This window comes from Limanda limanda, chromosome 18 (genome assembly GCF_963576545.1).
Source record: "Limanda limanda chromosome 18, fLimLim1.1, whole genome shotgun sequence".
Classification (NCBI taxonomy): Eukaryota; Metazoa; Chordata; class Actinopteri; order Pleuronectiformes; family Pleuronectidae; genus Limanda; species Limanda limanda.
Genome location: NC_083653.1, coordinates 9,148,820 through 9,163,137, shown reverse-complemented (window position 1 = coordinate 9,163,137; position 14,318 = coordinate 9,148,820). Strand labels below are relative to the sequence as shown.

General features: G+C 39.8%; 1 protein-coding gene across 1 annotated transcript; it reads left to right on the top strand.

Annotated features, from left to right (window-relative positions):
• Nucleotides 1-1,066: 1,066 nt before the first annotated feature.
• Nucleotides 1,067-6,152, top strand: epm2a (EPM2A glucan phosphatase, laforin). Its single transcript, XM_061092039.1, has 4 exons — nt 1,067-1,313; nt 2,529-2,703; nt 5,530-5,774; nt 5,869-6,152. The coding sequence occupies exons 1-4, from the start codon at nt 1,067-1,069 to the stop codon at nt 6,150-6,152; spliced, it is 951 nt and encodes a 316-aa protein (XP_060948022.1).
• Nucleotides 6,153-14,318: the final 8,166 nt, after the last annotated feature.

Sequence of the window (14,318 nt, the reverse complement as noted above, 5' to 3'; positions counted from 1 at the left end):
GAAGGTGATAGATAGATAGATAGAGTACTTTATTCATCCCCGAAGGGAAATTAAGTTGTCATAGCAGCCGGTATATTTGAATACAATAAAATACAATAGAATAAAATAAAAAATATTGAGGTAGAAAGAATAAAAAACAGAAGCACAAGATAAAATAAAATAGGTAGATAAGGTGCAGTGGCAAGATGATGGTAATAGTACTGATGATATGATGGTAATGTTATTGTTAGACAGTATATAAAAATAGTACAGTATATATAGTACATAATATAACAATCTATATTTATATATGATAGTAATTATACCAATATAAAAGCAGTATATAGTAATAATGGCAGCAACAGTATATATAATAATAATAGTAATAGTGATATAATAATAATAATTATAACATGTACACATGTATATAAATGTAAATATGTGTATATAGACTTATGTATAAAAAGAATATACAGAGAGTATGATATAATATATGATATATAGTAGAGGTATGAATATAAGTATTTGTCTATACAATAGGTTATATAATATACTATGAGTGTAAGAATATGTAGACAGAGTGTGCAAAAGACAATATTATTGTATAAAATGATATATAATATCAATATGGTTTATATGAACACATATCACATATGATGTGAAGTAAGTGTATATGGAGCGAAGTGTTGTACAGGTACACAGTGCAAGGAGACAGGTATATTTAGTGCAGTTCTGTGATGGTGGCTCTGACAGAGGTAGATGAGTTGTACAGTTGTACGGTGGGTACACTTTGGGGGAAGTGATGACATATTGGGTCAAGTTGAGACATGTTGGGGAGCAAGGGACATGTTGGATAAAGTGAGGACATGTTGTGGAAAGTGAGGACATTTTGGTTAGGATAAGGGGCTCGGAAATGCACTTTGCCAAGCTGTGTCCTCACTCAGATAGAATTACAAACTTGTGTGTGTGTGTGTGTGTTATATTTAGACGACACCAAACACTGTATCGACTTCACTGAATACTAACCGCGCTATAATCTAACAGGGGCTATAATAACCGTGCCGTGCCGTGTTAGACACCCGTGACCATGTTGTTCAGATTCGGGGTCATTCTGGCTCCGGACAGTGCGGACATGCAGCTCTTGGTCCTGGGCTCTCGGGAGGAGATGGGTCGGTGGGACCCGGACAGAGCGGTGCACATGAAGCCCGCACAGGAGCTCCTGTCGCCGGACGAACCGAACCTGTGGCTCGGCGACGTGCACCTGGAGGAGCCGGTGAAAGACCCGCTGTGGTTCAAGTTCTTGCAAAGGGCCAGAGGCTGCTACACGTGGGAAGGTAACACAGCAGCACTGAGCTCCTGTATGATTCAGGTGAATAGCACCACAACAACTCCGCCATGTTTTGTTTGTACTGTGTAATGTGCCCCTGTCGCCTCATGGTGGCGGTACAGCGACATTTAATTCAGCAACCTTGCTCTTTGACTTCACTTTTAAATATCATTTGAGTTTTGGAGTAAAAGTAACTGTTCGATGATTTAAATATTTCATTGCATGAAATAAAGTCTACATGCAAAATTTAAAATACATTATTCTGCAAATATTACTAAATTGTTATTGATTCTATAGAGGAAATTAGATCTAGACACTGCTGTACAAACTAATTTGCAGAGTAGTAGGAAATGTGGTGAGAGATATGTGATACTGTGTATACTCTGCTCACTGTGTTTATATTATTTATGTTCTATTCATATTTTTATATTTCACTGCATTTATATTGCATGTTTACTTGTTATGACTTCGACAGGTGTCTGTTTTTGCAGCTGCAACACAGCACGTTTCCTAGTATAGTAAGAAATAAACTATTGCCTCATCGTATGTTTAATACAATAGGAATAGAAAAAGAATCCTAAATTATATAAGACATTAAAAAAAACACGTCGTACAGAGACGTTTTCTATGAATGAATAATATGTCGGTGCAATAAACTAAATACAATATTGACTAGTACTATTATAACAACTATTATTGACCACTACTTGCAATATGTGTAGTTAGTAAGGACTAAATGAGCAAGTTATGACCGTGATGTTATTTGTATTATATTACTGGATCCTTGTTATTTATTTTAGACACCTTTCCAATAATTTAATGCTGGATGACTGTGGTGGAGGCATTGGTTGTGTATAACACTGCAACATATTTTTTAATCTGATAATATATTTTCTGTTTAAGTCAATGCTCTGTATTTGTATCCATAGTAACTAGATAAGTTACTTGTTACTGTACCTGCTAGGTGAATATGGAGGATTTAAGAGTACAATATTTCACAACCATCTTTTTTGGAATTAAGCTTGTTTAAGAAAGATTTTGTCCGTCTGTTCCTGATGCCTACAAAGATGCTTTTCCTGTTTAATGCAAAATAATACATTGTATTATGTCCCTAGCACATCGGTGACATGTGACTGTATTTGTTCAGAAGAGACATCTTTTAAACAAGAATCATCCACATTTGGTCACTAACTTACACAAGTGCTGTCTTCTTTGTCACCAGGTAGCGGCCCCAGCCATGACAGGTTCTGTTCATATGATGAGCGGAACGTGGTGGACGGAGTGTACTGCCACCCGATTTGCCACTGGATAGAGGAAACTGGACACACAGACGAGATGAGACACACCACCCGCTTTTATTTGGGTGTGGCGGGTAAGGCGGCCATGCATTTCTCCAGGTAAAACTAAAGAAACCCTCCCTGCATGAGCGTTTAAGACGGGTGCCAACTGCTGAGGTGTCATTTATAAGGATGTTTACCAGCCTTCAGGGTGTTTCGTTGTTGTTATTGTTGTAGAGCTTTATCTCTGATCTTGTCAAGGGAGTCAATCAAGTATTATACCAGAGACAATGCACTGATAGACTTTGATGATATATTTATGTTTTTCACATTCCAAGATCTGGATTGTTGAATGCTGCACAGCTTCTGTACCTGTATCTCATTCTTTATCCATCTGGATATATCATAGATTTAACAACCATGATATCATTTTTGTATTATTGGAGATTAGGAGGTGTTAATAGATTGATTCCCCGATGAAAAAAAATTCCAATGGTACTTAGAATGCATATGTCCGACATGACCCAACATTCCCCTTATGAATCCACATTTCAAGTCCCAAGATCCAGATTTTAATTTTGATCTGTACCAAATTTCAACCAAACAATCTTCTGGTCTGTAGCAAAAGCAAACAAACACCCAAAGAAATATGACATTTGTTGAAAGTTTTCTGCCTTGCTGATGTGAGATCTGATACCTAAGTTAATAATAACCAAAATTAATCTGGTCCCCTGGGGGCCATGGAGTGAATTTATCCATGCTGGAAGTGTGTGGATTAAATCAGCTCCTCTACCCTTATCTTATTTTACAGTTTCCACACCTAACTGATCTTCTATAGTAAGGCTCTTGTGTTAATATGTGTTCTTAGAGAAAGCTTGAATTAAACTTCATTCAGATATTAAATCTGTCCGAGCAAATACTTCTGTTGTGCTTCAGTGTGCTGCAATGAGCACAGGGCAGTCATGTTGTGCTTTTACAGAACAGACACCATAACTCTTAACCAGCTGAGATTAGATTTGCTAGATCACTAACTGCTTTCAAATCAATTCTTAAAAATGAGCTTTCATCAACAGGGGTATTAAAAATATTAAGAATTTACTTTTATTTTTATGCCTCTGTGAAGCCCTTTGTAACTGTTAAAAACAGCTTTACCTTTTTGTTGCAGGGCAGGCAATGCTCTCTGTTCGCTCACTTGTTTTTTAACCTTGCTCTCTGCCATTTAGTTCTAATCACTGTCTGTCATGTTGAAAGCGATCACTATTTAAATAAGTCGACCACGAGCAGTGAGATTATTAGCTCATCCACCTTGTTGGCCATGTCAGTGGAGAGGGCAGGTATGGTAATCAGAAAATTCATTTTCAACTTCAAGGCAACTCATTCAGTAACTGTCTCTTTTAGTATGAGTGACTGATAGTGTCTTCTTTGTAGTTCTTGTTTTTTTTCTATTATACAGTAAGTCGTTTGTCAGCTCATAACATCTCAATGACTTTGACTCTATTCAGCCATTTACAGCTTCCACCTTGAATAGTTGAATTAATCCTCAGTTACTCAGTCAAAATAAAGCTAAACTTTTCATAATATTTACTGTGGAATCTTTATCAGATAGTGTTTCATCATCAGCAGAGGATTCATGTTTACAATCCCGGAATTAAATCTTTAATTTAGGAAAATAAATGGTCATATACTCAACCAGGGCTGAAACCTCAAAACATCCATCATGCAATGGCTCCACCTACCCCATGCACGCCTTCCTTTCACAATGTTATACACAGAGAGCATCCCAGGTACATCCCAAAGTAACCCGTGACTCCTGAAGCAGTGAGCTAATAAAATTGCATGGGAATAAACAGTGTTGGCTGCTGCCATCAGGTTCTAATTTGTGCCCCAAGACCTTACAAGGCTTATGTCAAGGACCCCTGTTCAGTAGGAAGCACTGTGCCCTTTTATCTGGCCTATAAATAGCTTTTCAAATGAGTCTCGCTGACCTTGCATCCGTGTTGCCCCGAGTATGATTCAGACTCACCTCTGTAGTAAAACATTATACGATTCAAAGGGAATTTAACTCAACTTTAATCTGGTGCCTCGTCTCTAATGTTCAAAGGAGGGCCTCAGAGTTATCCAGCCTTTTTTAAAAACTGAACAAGTGGCATATTTCAACAAACAGAGACCGAACAGGCATCCTTTTCATTTAGATTAAGTTATGCAGTCATAAAATGACAACGTTAAACAAGAGGCCTTATTTGATTCTGCTTTAACAGACTGTATAAATAACAGTTTCACTATTTCAAAGAAAAATATAAAAAATAGCTTCTACATAAATATGGGTTATATTTTATGACATATTTAAACTCAGAGTAAGAAAATAAATGTATAATTCTTCAGTGGTGAGGAAAGGAGATTTGATTAATCTAAATGCTGTTTTGAAGGTATTTTTTTCATGTTTAAAACACACACACAGATCATCTGGTAACAAGTCAGGACCACAGGCTCTCATCGCAGTGCCACTCTGAAGCATCACAGTTTAACAGCCGCCGTTTCATCGTTTTATGTGTCACCTCCTCTGGCTGTTGACTTTGTGCATGCTAATGAGGGCTAAATGGAGTCTGCCACCGACCACAGTGGTCAGGAAGAAGATGAGAGGGACAGGAGGTCAATAAAACCTCATTGCCTTGAGGGAGGAAGGTAGGATAGAAGAGAGAGGTGAGACCGATTGAGACCGATTGGAGACCTTTTGAAACTAGTTGATCAGTGTAGATTCAAGATCGGGATTCAAGACATTCAGATTCACTTTACCGTCAGTCAGAACAAGACAACTGCACAGTAGAATTAAATAACATTGCATCCAGCTCAAATCTAAAGGAAGTGGAGACGCAACGTCGATCTTTTTATACAGTCTATAAAACATACACGTATATGATTGATGCATACATGTTTATTTGTCCGCAGGGTGCTTCCACGTGTTTGGCTTGGCAGCTGCCCTCGACAGGTAGAGCATGTGACGATTAAGATGAAGCATGACTTGGGCATCACTGCGGTCATGAACTTCCAGACCGAGGGTGATGTGGTGAACAACTCCCACGGCTGCAGACGCGACCCTGGGGAAGCGATGACGCCGGAGACCATGATGCATTTGTACAAAGACTGTGGCATGGTGTACCTGTGGATGCCCACACCTGACATGAGCACGGAGGGTAAGTTACAAGAGGTCTTTCCATGGGATATATTGAGATGTAATTACCAGCCTTCTCCTTTACAAGTATTGTACGTTACTCTCTTCTTGTGCAGGTCGTATCAGGATGCTTCCCCAGGCGGTATTCCTGCTTAAAGGTCTCTTGGAGAATGGCCACACCGTCTATGTTCACTGCAACGCTGGAGTGGGCAGGTCGACGGCTGCCGTGTGTGGCCTGCTCATGTACGTCCTCGGCTGGAGCCTGAGGAAGGTGCAGTACTTTGTCGCAGTCCGGAGGCCGGTGGTGTACATCGATGAGGAAGCTTTGGTCCAGGCTCAGGCAGACTTCATCCAGAAGTTTGGACAACTGAGACCCTCCCTCTCTTACCTGGAGCCATGAGAGTTAAGAGTCTTTGCACTTTGAAGTTTTCACATTTAAGGAAGACTGGAACTAAAAAAAGAAAGACTTCAGCTGTTTAAGTAATAATCAACGAAGAGCGTTGACATTTTGAAAAGGCGACTTCTATTTTAAGTGTTGAACAGCAATGATTGAGTGGGACACACTGCAAAACAAACCAAATATCAATACCCTTAAACAAAACCAGCTGTCTCCCTTTCCGCATTCTATATATTTCCCAATTCTGTACCAAAAATCTTTTTAATCTTATCAGGAAATTATTTTGGAGAGAAGTCTTGATGCTGCCTGAAAATGGCAGCCCCATGCCAAAGCAACAAATCAATTCTCCAATGACAATGCCTCTCCATATCTGTCAAGCAGGTATTCTTTTCCCAGACATCGAAAAACACAGCTCCGCCCCGTCTTTCTCGGAGAGCCTGATCGCATTTCATCTTTATTTATTTATCCGACAGATGCTATTCCGACCCTTCTCCTAAATAACAAAAAACAACAACCCTGCCAGACCCTTTTAATGCATACATAATAAAGCATTATCGGAATACTGTTCTTCTGCTCTGACTCCTAATGAGGATCTATTGCTTTTCCTTTTTTTAAGATGCAGTGTTTTTGTTACCTTTCCCTGATTTAAGAAAGTTTGTGGATTAGAGAGGAGGGAGGATTCTTCTCCTCGAGTGTGTCTTACAGCCTCTCATTACTTTTAGTGAGTACCTGCGGAAGACAGCAACTTAAAAGAGCCTCAGTGGGGACGGGTGGGTGGATTGAGCCATGTAAAAAAAAAAAAGCAAAGTTGTGGATTTCCAAACGCTCTAAATATATGAATAAAACCCAGATTTGAAATGAGTGACACGCTTTTCCTTTCCTTGAAGAAGAAGCAGAATGCGTTGAGGTTTGAAAACAAAAGCGTCTATACCTTACTATGTGTGTGTGGCTGCTGGTGTTTTTTCACTGGATTAATGCAAATGTAATTGGAAAACATGTTGCTTTTGTTCCACTGGGTAGTCGTCAGTGAATGATGTTATAAAGTTTTTGTAGTCCACATGATTTCCAGGATATGTCAATCACCTCTGCTTGTTCCCTGAGATCCTTGCATTTGAATTGGAGAAGGTATTAAAAAGCATTTGCAACTGTCACAGAAGACAGATTTATATGGTGCAGTGTTCCACAATTATACACTTCCATCTCTAAAACAATGTGTCATGAGAGGGCTGCACGTACCTTTGTTGTTTCCCAAATGTTTTGTCCCTGCAGGCCTCGGACTAGTGTTTATTACTTATGTTCCAACATCTATATGCATTCATTTATCTGATTTGAATAATAATAATAAAATGAACTATACTCACCAGATTATAGTTACTTTAATACAACAATGTTTAAGATGACTTTATTCTTGTGTTGGTCCACAGACTGCAGATCTGAATTTAACTTCACACAGTGAAATGGTTTTAATTTACAGTAAACTAAATATTAGGGAGCCACACAGAAGTGAGATTATAATAATAACCGATGAACTGATTTCAGCCATTAAACTGCTTGAATCATGTTGGGATGTTTATCAAAAGGAATCTTGAATTCTTGCCGTGCAATTACTGCCAAAGGTTGGTGGAAGGGTTTTATAATCAAAACTAAATGTATGTATGTATTTTAACAGGCAGAAATCTGGACTATATTGTTTATGCTGTTATCTGTCCTCAGTGCAACTTGACTGGTCACTCAGTTTTACATTTCCAAAATGCCTCCCCCTCCCTCAGGTTCCCCGACTATTTACAGTTTTTTTGGATTGCTTACACACTAAAATTAAAAGTAGTACACTATTAGCAAAACCTTACACTCAAGAAGCAAAACATCAGCCCATATTTGCACAACTATAAGCACATTGTCAACCTCACACTTGTTGCAAAACTCTACACACAGTGATTTGCAAAACACTAAACACACTTAACATACATTACACACAAATCTATCATGAATTCACGTCCTTGCAATACCAAAGCACTGACTGTCAAATTACCACACCGTCCAACCAATTGGTTCAACACAGTCATCAGGTGTGCAAACACTTGTTTGCTTAATTGTAGACACAACAATCAGGTGTGTAAGCACTATAAAAAGCAGTAGGTGAGTTCATCGTTCTCCAAGCACAATGGAAAGAGTCAGAGAAAGAGTAAGACGAGGAGGAGGAAGTGGACAAGGAGAACGAGGAGGACGAGGAATATCATCATATCAAAAACATCTGCACGGTTTCAGTCACTGCTTACAGTACTGTATTCTATGCACTATCAGCACTTCTGTTACCTTTTCCTGTGAAATTATTGTACTATTGTATACTGTTTTTTTTTCTACATAGGATTGAGGGTCAGGGGCGACAAGGGGGAAGGCCTCCTATGTTCACAGAACAGCAAGAGAGGGAGATAGTAAACATGGTTTTGGCCAACAATGCTATAACACTCAAGCAGCTCCAAGCTAACATTGTCAATAACCACGCCATTTTCAACGATATCCATCAGGTCTCAACATCAACACTGGCACGCATCCTAAAAAATAAACATATTCAAATGAAGCAAATTTATCGAGCGCCTTTCGAGGGCAATTCCGAAAGGGTGAAACGACTGCGGCATGATTATGCAGAGGTATGTATTCACTTTAGCAGTGTGATCTTGCATACTGTCTCAGTTTTTTACTGTACTGTAGTATGTATACTAGATCTACACTGAACTACACAATTTTGCCGGACACTGTTTTTCAGAGAGTTTTACGAGTGGATGGAGAGGAGATCCAGCATGAGTTCATTTACCTAGATGAGGCTGGGTTCAACCTGACGAGAACACGAAGGAGGGGAAGAAACATCATTGGCCACAGGGCTATAGTCAATGTCCCAGGGCAACGTGGGGGTAATATAACACTCTGTGCAGCCATTACACAGAATGGGGTCCTCCACCGCCATGCCCATATGGGCGCTTACAACACAGCACTCATACTTACATTCTTGGACCAATTGCACAACATAACAGCAGCAAATCAAATCAATCATATGCAATACATTGTTGTCTGGGACAATGTGTCTTTCCACCGCTCTGCTCTGGTTCAGAACTGGTTTCAGCAACATCCACATTTCACCGTCCTATATCTTCCACCATACTCTCCATTCCTCAACCCTATAGAAGAGTTTTTCTCGGCATGGCGGTGGAAGGTATATGATCTCCGTCTCCAGGCTGAGGTACCCCTCATCCAAGCCATGGAGGAGGCCTGTGACCAGATGGAGGTAGCAGCAATGCAAGGATGGATTCAAGACGTTTCTTTCCAAGGTGACTTGCTAATGACAACATTGCCTGCTTTGCCATGTTGATGAAATTCTCTGGCCAGATCCAGCTAGGCGAAGAGACAATGTCCAGTTTTTTTTTGTTGTTTTTTTTTTTAACTTACAATATGTAATATATTACAATATGTAAAGTGACGTTTGGTATTATGAATCTCTATGTCAACATTTAGGGCGTGTTGAGAAATAAATGAGTTTCTTCAGTCTGCAACATTGGTCTTGTGTAGTGTTTGGTGAATTTACATTATATTTGTACTTTGTTGATAGTAGCCTACTCTAATCATAGGGAAGTAGAAGTGCTAAAAGTGTTTTAGGCTTATCACAGCAGAGTGTAACTCGTGCAAACAGAGTATAGTAATGTGAAACGTGTGTGTTTCATATAGTAACAAAGTGTGGTTTTTAAAAAGAAGTGTATAGTTTTTACAAGAGTTTAATTTTGCAAAGGATCTGTAGTGTTTTGCTAATTGGGTGTGTGGTTGTGCTAATTGTGTGTAGTGTTTTGAAAACACGGGCCCTTTTTTGAAAATCGTGCTTAAGCAATCGAGAAAAACTGTAAGCTGTCTCCCTCTGTGTGTGACTCAATGTGCATTGCTGCCAAACAAACTCAGCTTAATTAAAGCACATAAACATGCACAGTTAAACTCAGATTGCAAAAGCAATGTCCACATATTTATAAAAGGGCATAAAAGAAGCTGAATAATGTTCATATGTGAATAATGATTTGCACAAATAGAAAGTTGCTCCAGATTCACAAACTTCTGATTTTGTCATATCGTGAAGTTGGTGTCTAAATTTAATACAGTGAAACAGGCACACGTGCACTATACAGATACCTGACAAACACAGTCAAACTATACATTAAATCACTCTGTATTGCCTCATTTCATCCAACCAGAGTGGTTATCTGAAACAAGACTCATTAAAAGCCTCATTGAATGTTCTTCTGCTTACTTTGCATATCTCTGAGATGGATGAGCAGAGCCTTTTAAAGTCAATAAGACTCAAAAAAGACCAGATTTGAGTACTTCCTGTATCACTTCACGGGCAGTCAGTCTATTTAAGCTTTGAGGCGTGAATTGTATTTTGTCCAATGAGCCTTTTGTTTTCATAATACTCTGAACATGAACTTTGCCCCTTTTCAAACACTTACTATTCATCTTCCCTGCAGTTCTATTAGCTTGACCAGTCTGCACTATAGCCATTCGTTCATCATAGACAGAGAGGGAAAGCGCTTTACATAGAAAGAGCCTCCAATGATTTGATGCATCACCTCAGTCAGGACACCATCGGCCAATTAACTTAATAGATTCCAGGTTCAGTCAAATGATTTGCATTGTCTGGGCTCTCTATATCTACTTAAGAAAAAATCCAACAATGAAGACACTGCACTTGACTACACGCAGTCAGGTAAATGACTCACTATAGCTCCAGATTCACGGAGACGTATTCCACCACGTACGTATGTTTCAGCAGGTGCAGCAGCCGCCCATCAAGAACATCTGACTGCGAGGCATTCACCGCAAAATGAACAGTGAACAGAGTGATATCAGGCAGTTGGAAAATAGATAAAAAATCTGGGAGGCTCTAGGGTAACCCTGTTGAATAGTAGATAAATCTGAAATTGCAATATATAGATGGACTCACTGCATGAGACTGTGCTGTGCCAAAATGTGGCATGTGTTCGTCGAGATAAAGAACCACGCAAGATTTGACGGGCGTGAATTCTGTATCGACTCTGACTGATAAGTCTGGAGAATGGTCTGCATTTTCCAAAAAGCTGGACTTGTTGGCACACGCTGACTGTTCTCTGCATTTCACCTCCACTTAAACTGTGGAGAGAATTATATCTGAATGGAAGGCCCAAATTTGATGCAACAAAGATGCAGCGAAGTTTGTTATCATTAGGGTTGGGTATAGTTTGGGCTTTTTCCGAAAGTGATGCTAAATTTGTATTTTTATGTTGTCTGGAAGCAGAGCAAATATTTCATTTCATTGCTCAGGTAGCGAAAAACTGCAATAGGCACCGGTGCCCGACCCTGCTTATGACATACCTGAATCAAATGTCTTGCAGTTCTCCAGCCCAACTTTCAAGCATTCTGCAGTCAGGTTGGAAAGTGGTAAGTGAAGGAGATGGAGCCATCAAAACATCCACCAGAGCCAATTGGAGGGATTATCCAAGCAGCAAACATCCGCTGAACTGAACTTTAATGCATTATTTGCAGCCTGAGTCATTCCACAAGGAGCTGGTGGCAGTGCCCAACTAATATTCAATAATACCCGGCCTTTGTCTCCGGGGAACCATAACAATGACTGGGCTGATATATGCAGGCTCGACATTTTTGTGTGAATGCAATCTGAAAATCATTTATTGCTGCAACACATAGACCATGCACCCAATTAATTTCCAAATCAGTTGGTGAGCTTCTGCCTGTTCTTTTCTTTGCCTGTACCCTGAGTGCACTTTTGGTTTTATTAAGAACATTACTGAGATTTTGAATTATTCATTTCCTGGTGGTTTTTTTGCAGATACAAAACTGCAAATCTCTGTTTTGCAGAAGTGGAGTATTCTGTTTGTTGAAATCTACCAATTTATATATTTTCAAATAAGGACATTTTATATAACTGACACTATAAAAGACTACTGACTTATTATTCCTTAATTGAAAAGCGGAACTAAAACCATCCTGATCAAATGTAAAACATTTAACCCTGGTTTCGGATTTTCAGATGTGAAAAGGCTCTTACAGTGGTATCATCGATGAATGATCGACTATAGATCTTATTGTTGCTAATAAACCTACCTGATAATTAATTTACTGAGTTTGCGTGAGTAGTGTCTTCGAGATTTCTTTTAAAATTAATCAACATCCAAAGTGGTGCACAGGGCTCATATCTCAAAAGCAATTCATCATCTATGTACCCTGATATTAGCCCACATTGTATCAAATGTGGTTTTGCTGAAGCTTCACTCATCCACATGTACTGGTCCTGTTCGAGCCTTACCAACTACTGGAGAGAAATTTTCCATACACTCTCTCAGATTGGAACCAAGCCAGTTGATTGCTCTTTTTGGGCTCATGGAGGAGGAGGTTGAGTTGTCCATAGAAAAACGACGTACTATATCCCTGCTAGCTAGGCGACTGATCCTGCTCAGGTGGAGGGATGCCTCCTCCCCCACTAACGCACAATGGCTAGAAGAAATCATGTCCTGCTTAAAATTGGAGAAGGTTAGATACTCGCTTAAGCAATCAAGTGGGAGATTTCAGAAGGCCTGGGGTCCTTTTCTTAATGCATTCCAGACTTTGTGAAAACCTGGCCATTAGGTGCAGCTTACAGTTTTTCTCGATTGCTTAAGCACGATTTTCAAACCAGGGCCCGGTGTTTCAAAACACTACACACAATTAGCACAACCACACACCCAATCAGCAGAACACCTCAGATCCTTTGCAAAATGAAACACTCTTTACTCTATATTAAAAACTATACACTAAGTTATCAAAACCATATTTTTTTACCATATGAAACACACATGCTTCATATGACTTAATTCTGTTTGAGCCAGTTACACACTGCCGTTGCTAACCTAAAACACTTTTAGCAATTCCAGTTCTCAGTGATTAGAGTCCTGTAAGTGAAGTACACAGAGAAAGTGCAAATAGACAATAAATTCACCAGACTCTACACAACACCAATGCTGCAGACTCATGAAAATAGAATTTATTTCTCTCCATATACCCAAATCAGTCAACATGTCAACATGGAGAATCACAACAAAACATGTCCCAGTTTTTATGCTACTACAGTAGTGTGCATAACACTGTAAGCTCAGCAAATATCAGACAAACAGAAAATTCTGTATCCAGTTCAGGTTTCAATGAGGACTACCTGAGCCTGGGGTCTGAGATCGTAAAACTTCCACCCCCATGCCAAGAAAAACTCTTTGATTGGGTTTAGAAACGGAGAGTATGGTAGAAGGTATAGTACTGTAAACTGTGGATGGTGGTGAAACCAGTTTTGGACCAGAGCAGAGCTGTGGAATGACCCATTGTCCCAGACGCCAGTGTATTGCATCTGGAGCATGTGGATTTACTGCTGTGACGATGTTGTGCAATCGCTCCAAAACTGTGAGAATGTGAGGTGTGTTGTAAGGACCCCTACTGGCGTGACGGAGGAGGACCCCATTCTGTGTAATGGCAGCGCAAAGGGTGATGTTACCCCCAGGTTGCCCTGGGACACTGATTATAGCCCCGTGGCCAATGATATTTCTGCGTCTCCTTCTTACGTTTGTCAGGTTGAACCCTGCCTCATCTATAATTATGAATTCATGCGGGATTTCCTCAGCATCCATCTGTAAAACTCTCTGAAATACAGTGAAAGACAAGATTGTGTAGTTCAGCATAGGTCTGGTATACAGTACATTTACATGATAAAGGTAACGTGTGCAGTATGCAACATCACAGTGCTAAAGTGAACAATGCATCCCTCCACATACTAATGCTGCAGCCTTCTCCTCCTCCGTGGATTCCCACTTTCACCCTCACTCTTCTTCTTTTTTTGTGCACAAGCTCCATTCTTGTTGAAGTCAGGTGACCTCAGCTGCTGCGTTTGTATAGTGCTTAAACCTGATTGGTGTGTCTTCAATTAAGCAGTCATGTGTTTGTGCACCTGGAGGTTGTGTTTAACCAATCGGCTCATAGGGTGGTCATTTGACAGTCAGTGCTTAGGAATTGCAAGGAAGTGACATCTTGTGTGTGTTTAGTGTTTTGCAAATCACTGTGTGTATTGTTTTGCAAAAAGTGTGAAGCTGACATTGTGCTTATAGTGGTGCAGATCTG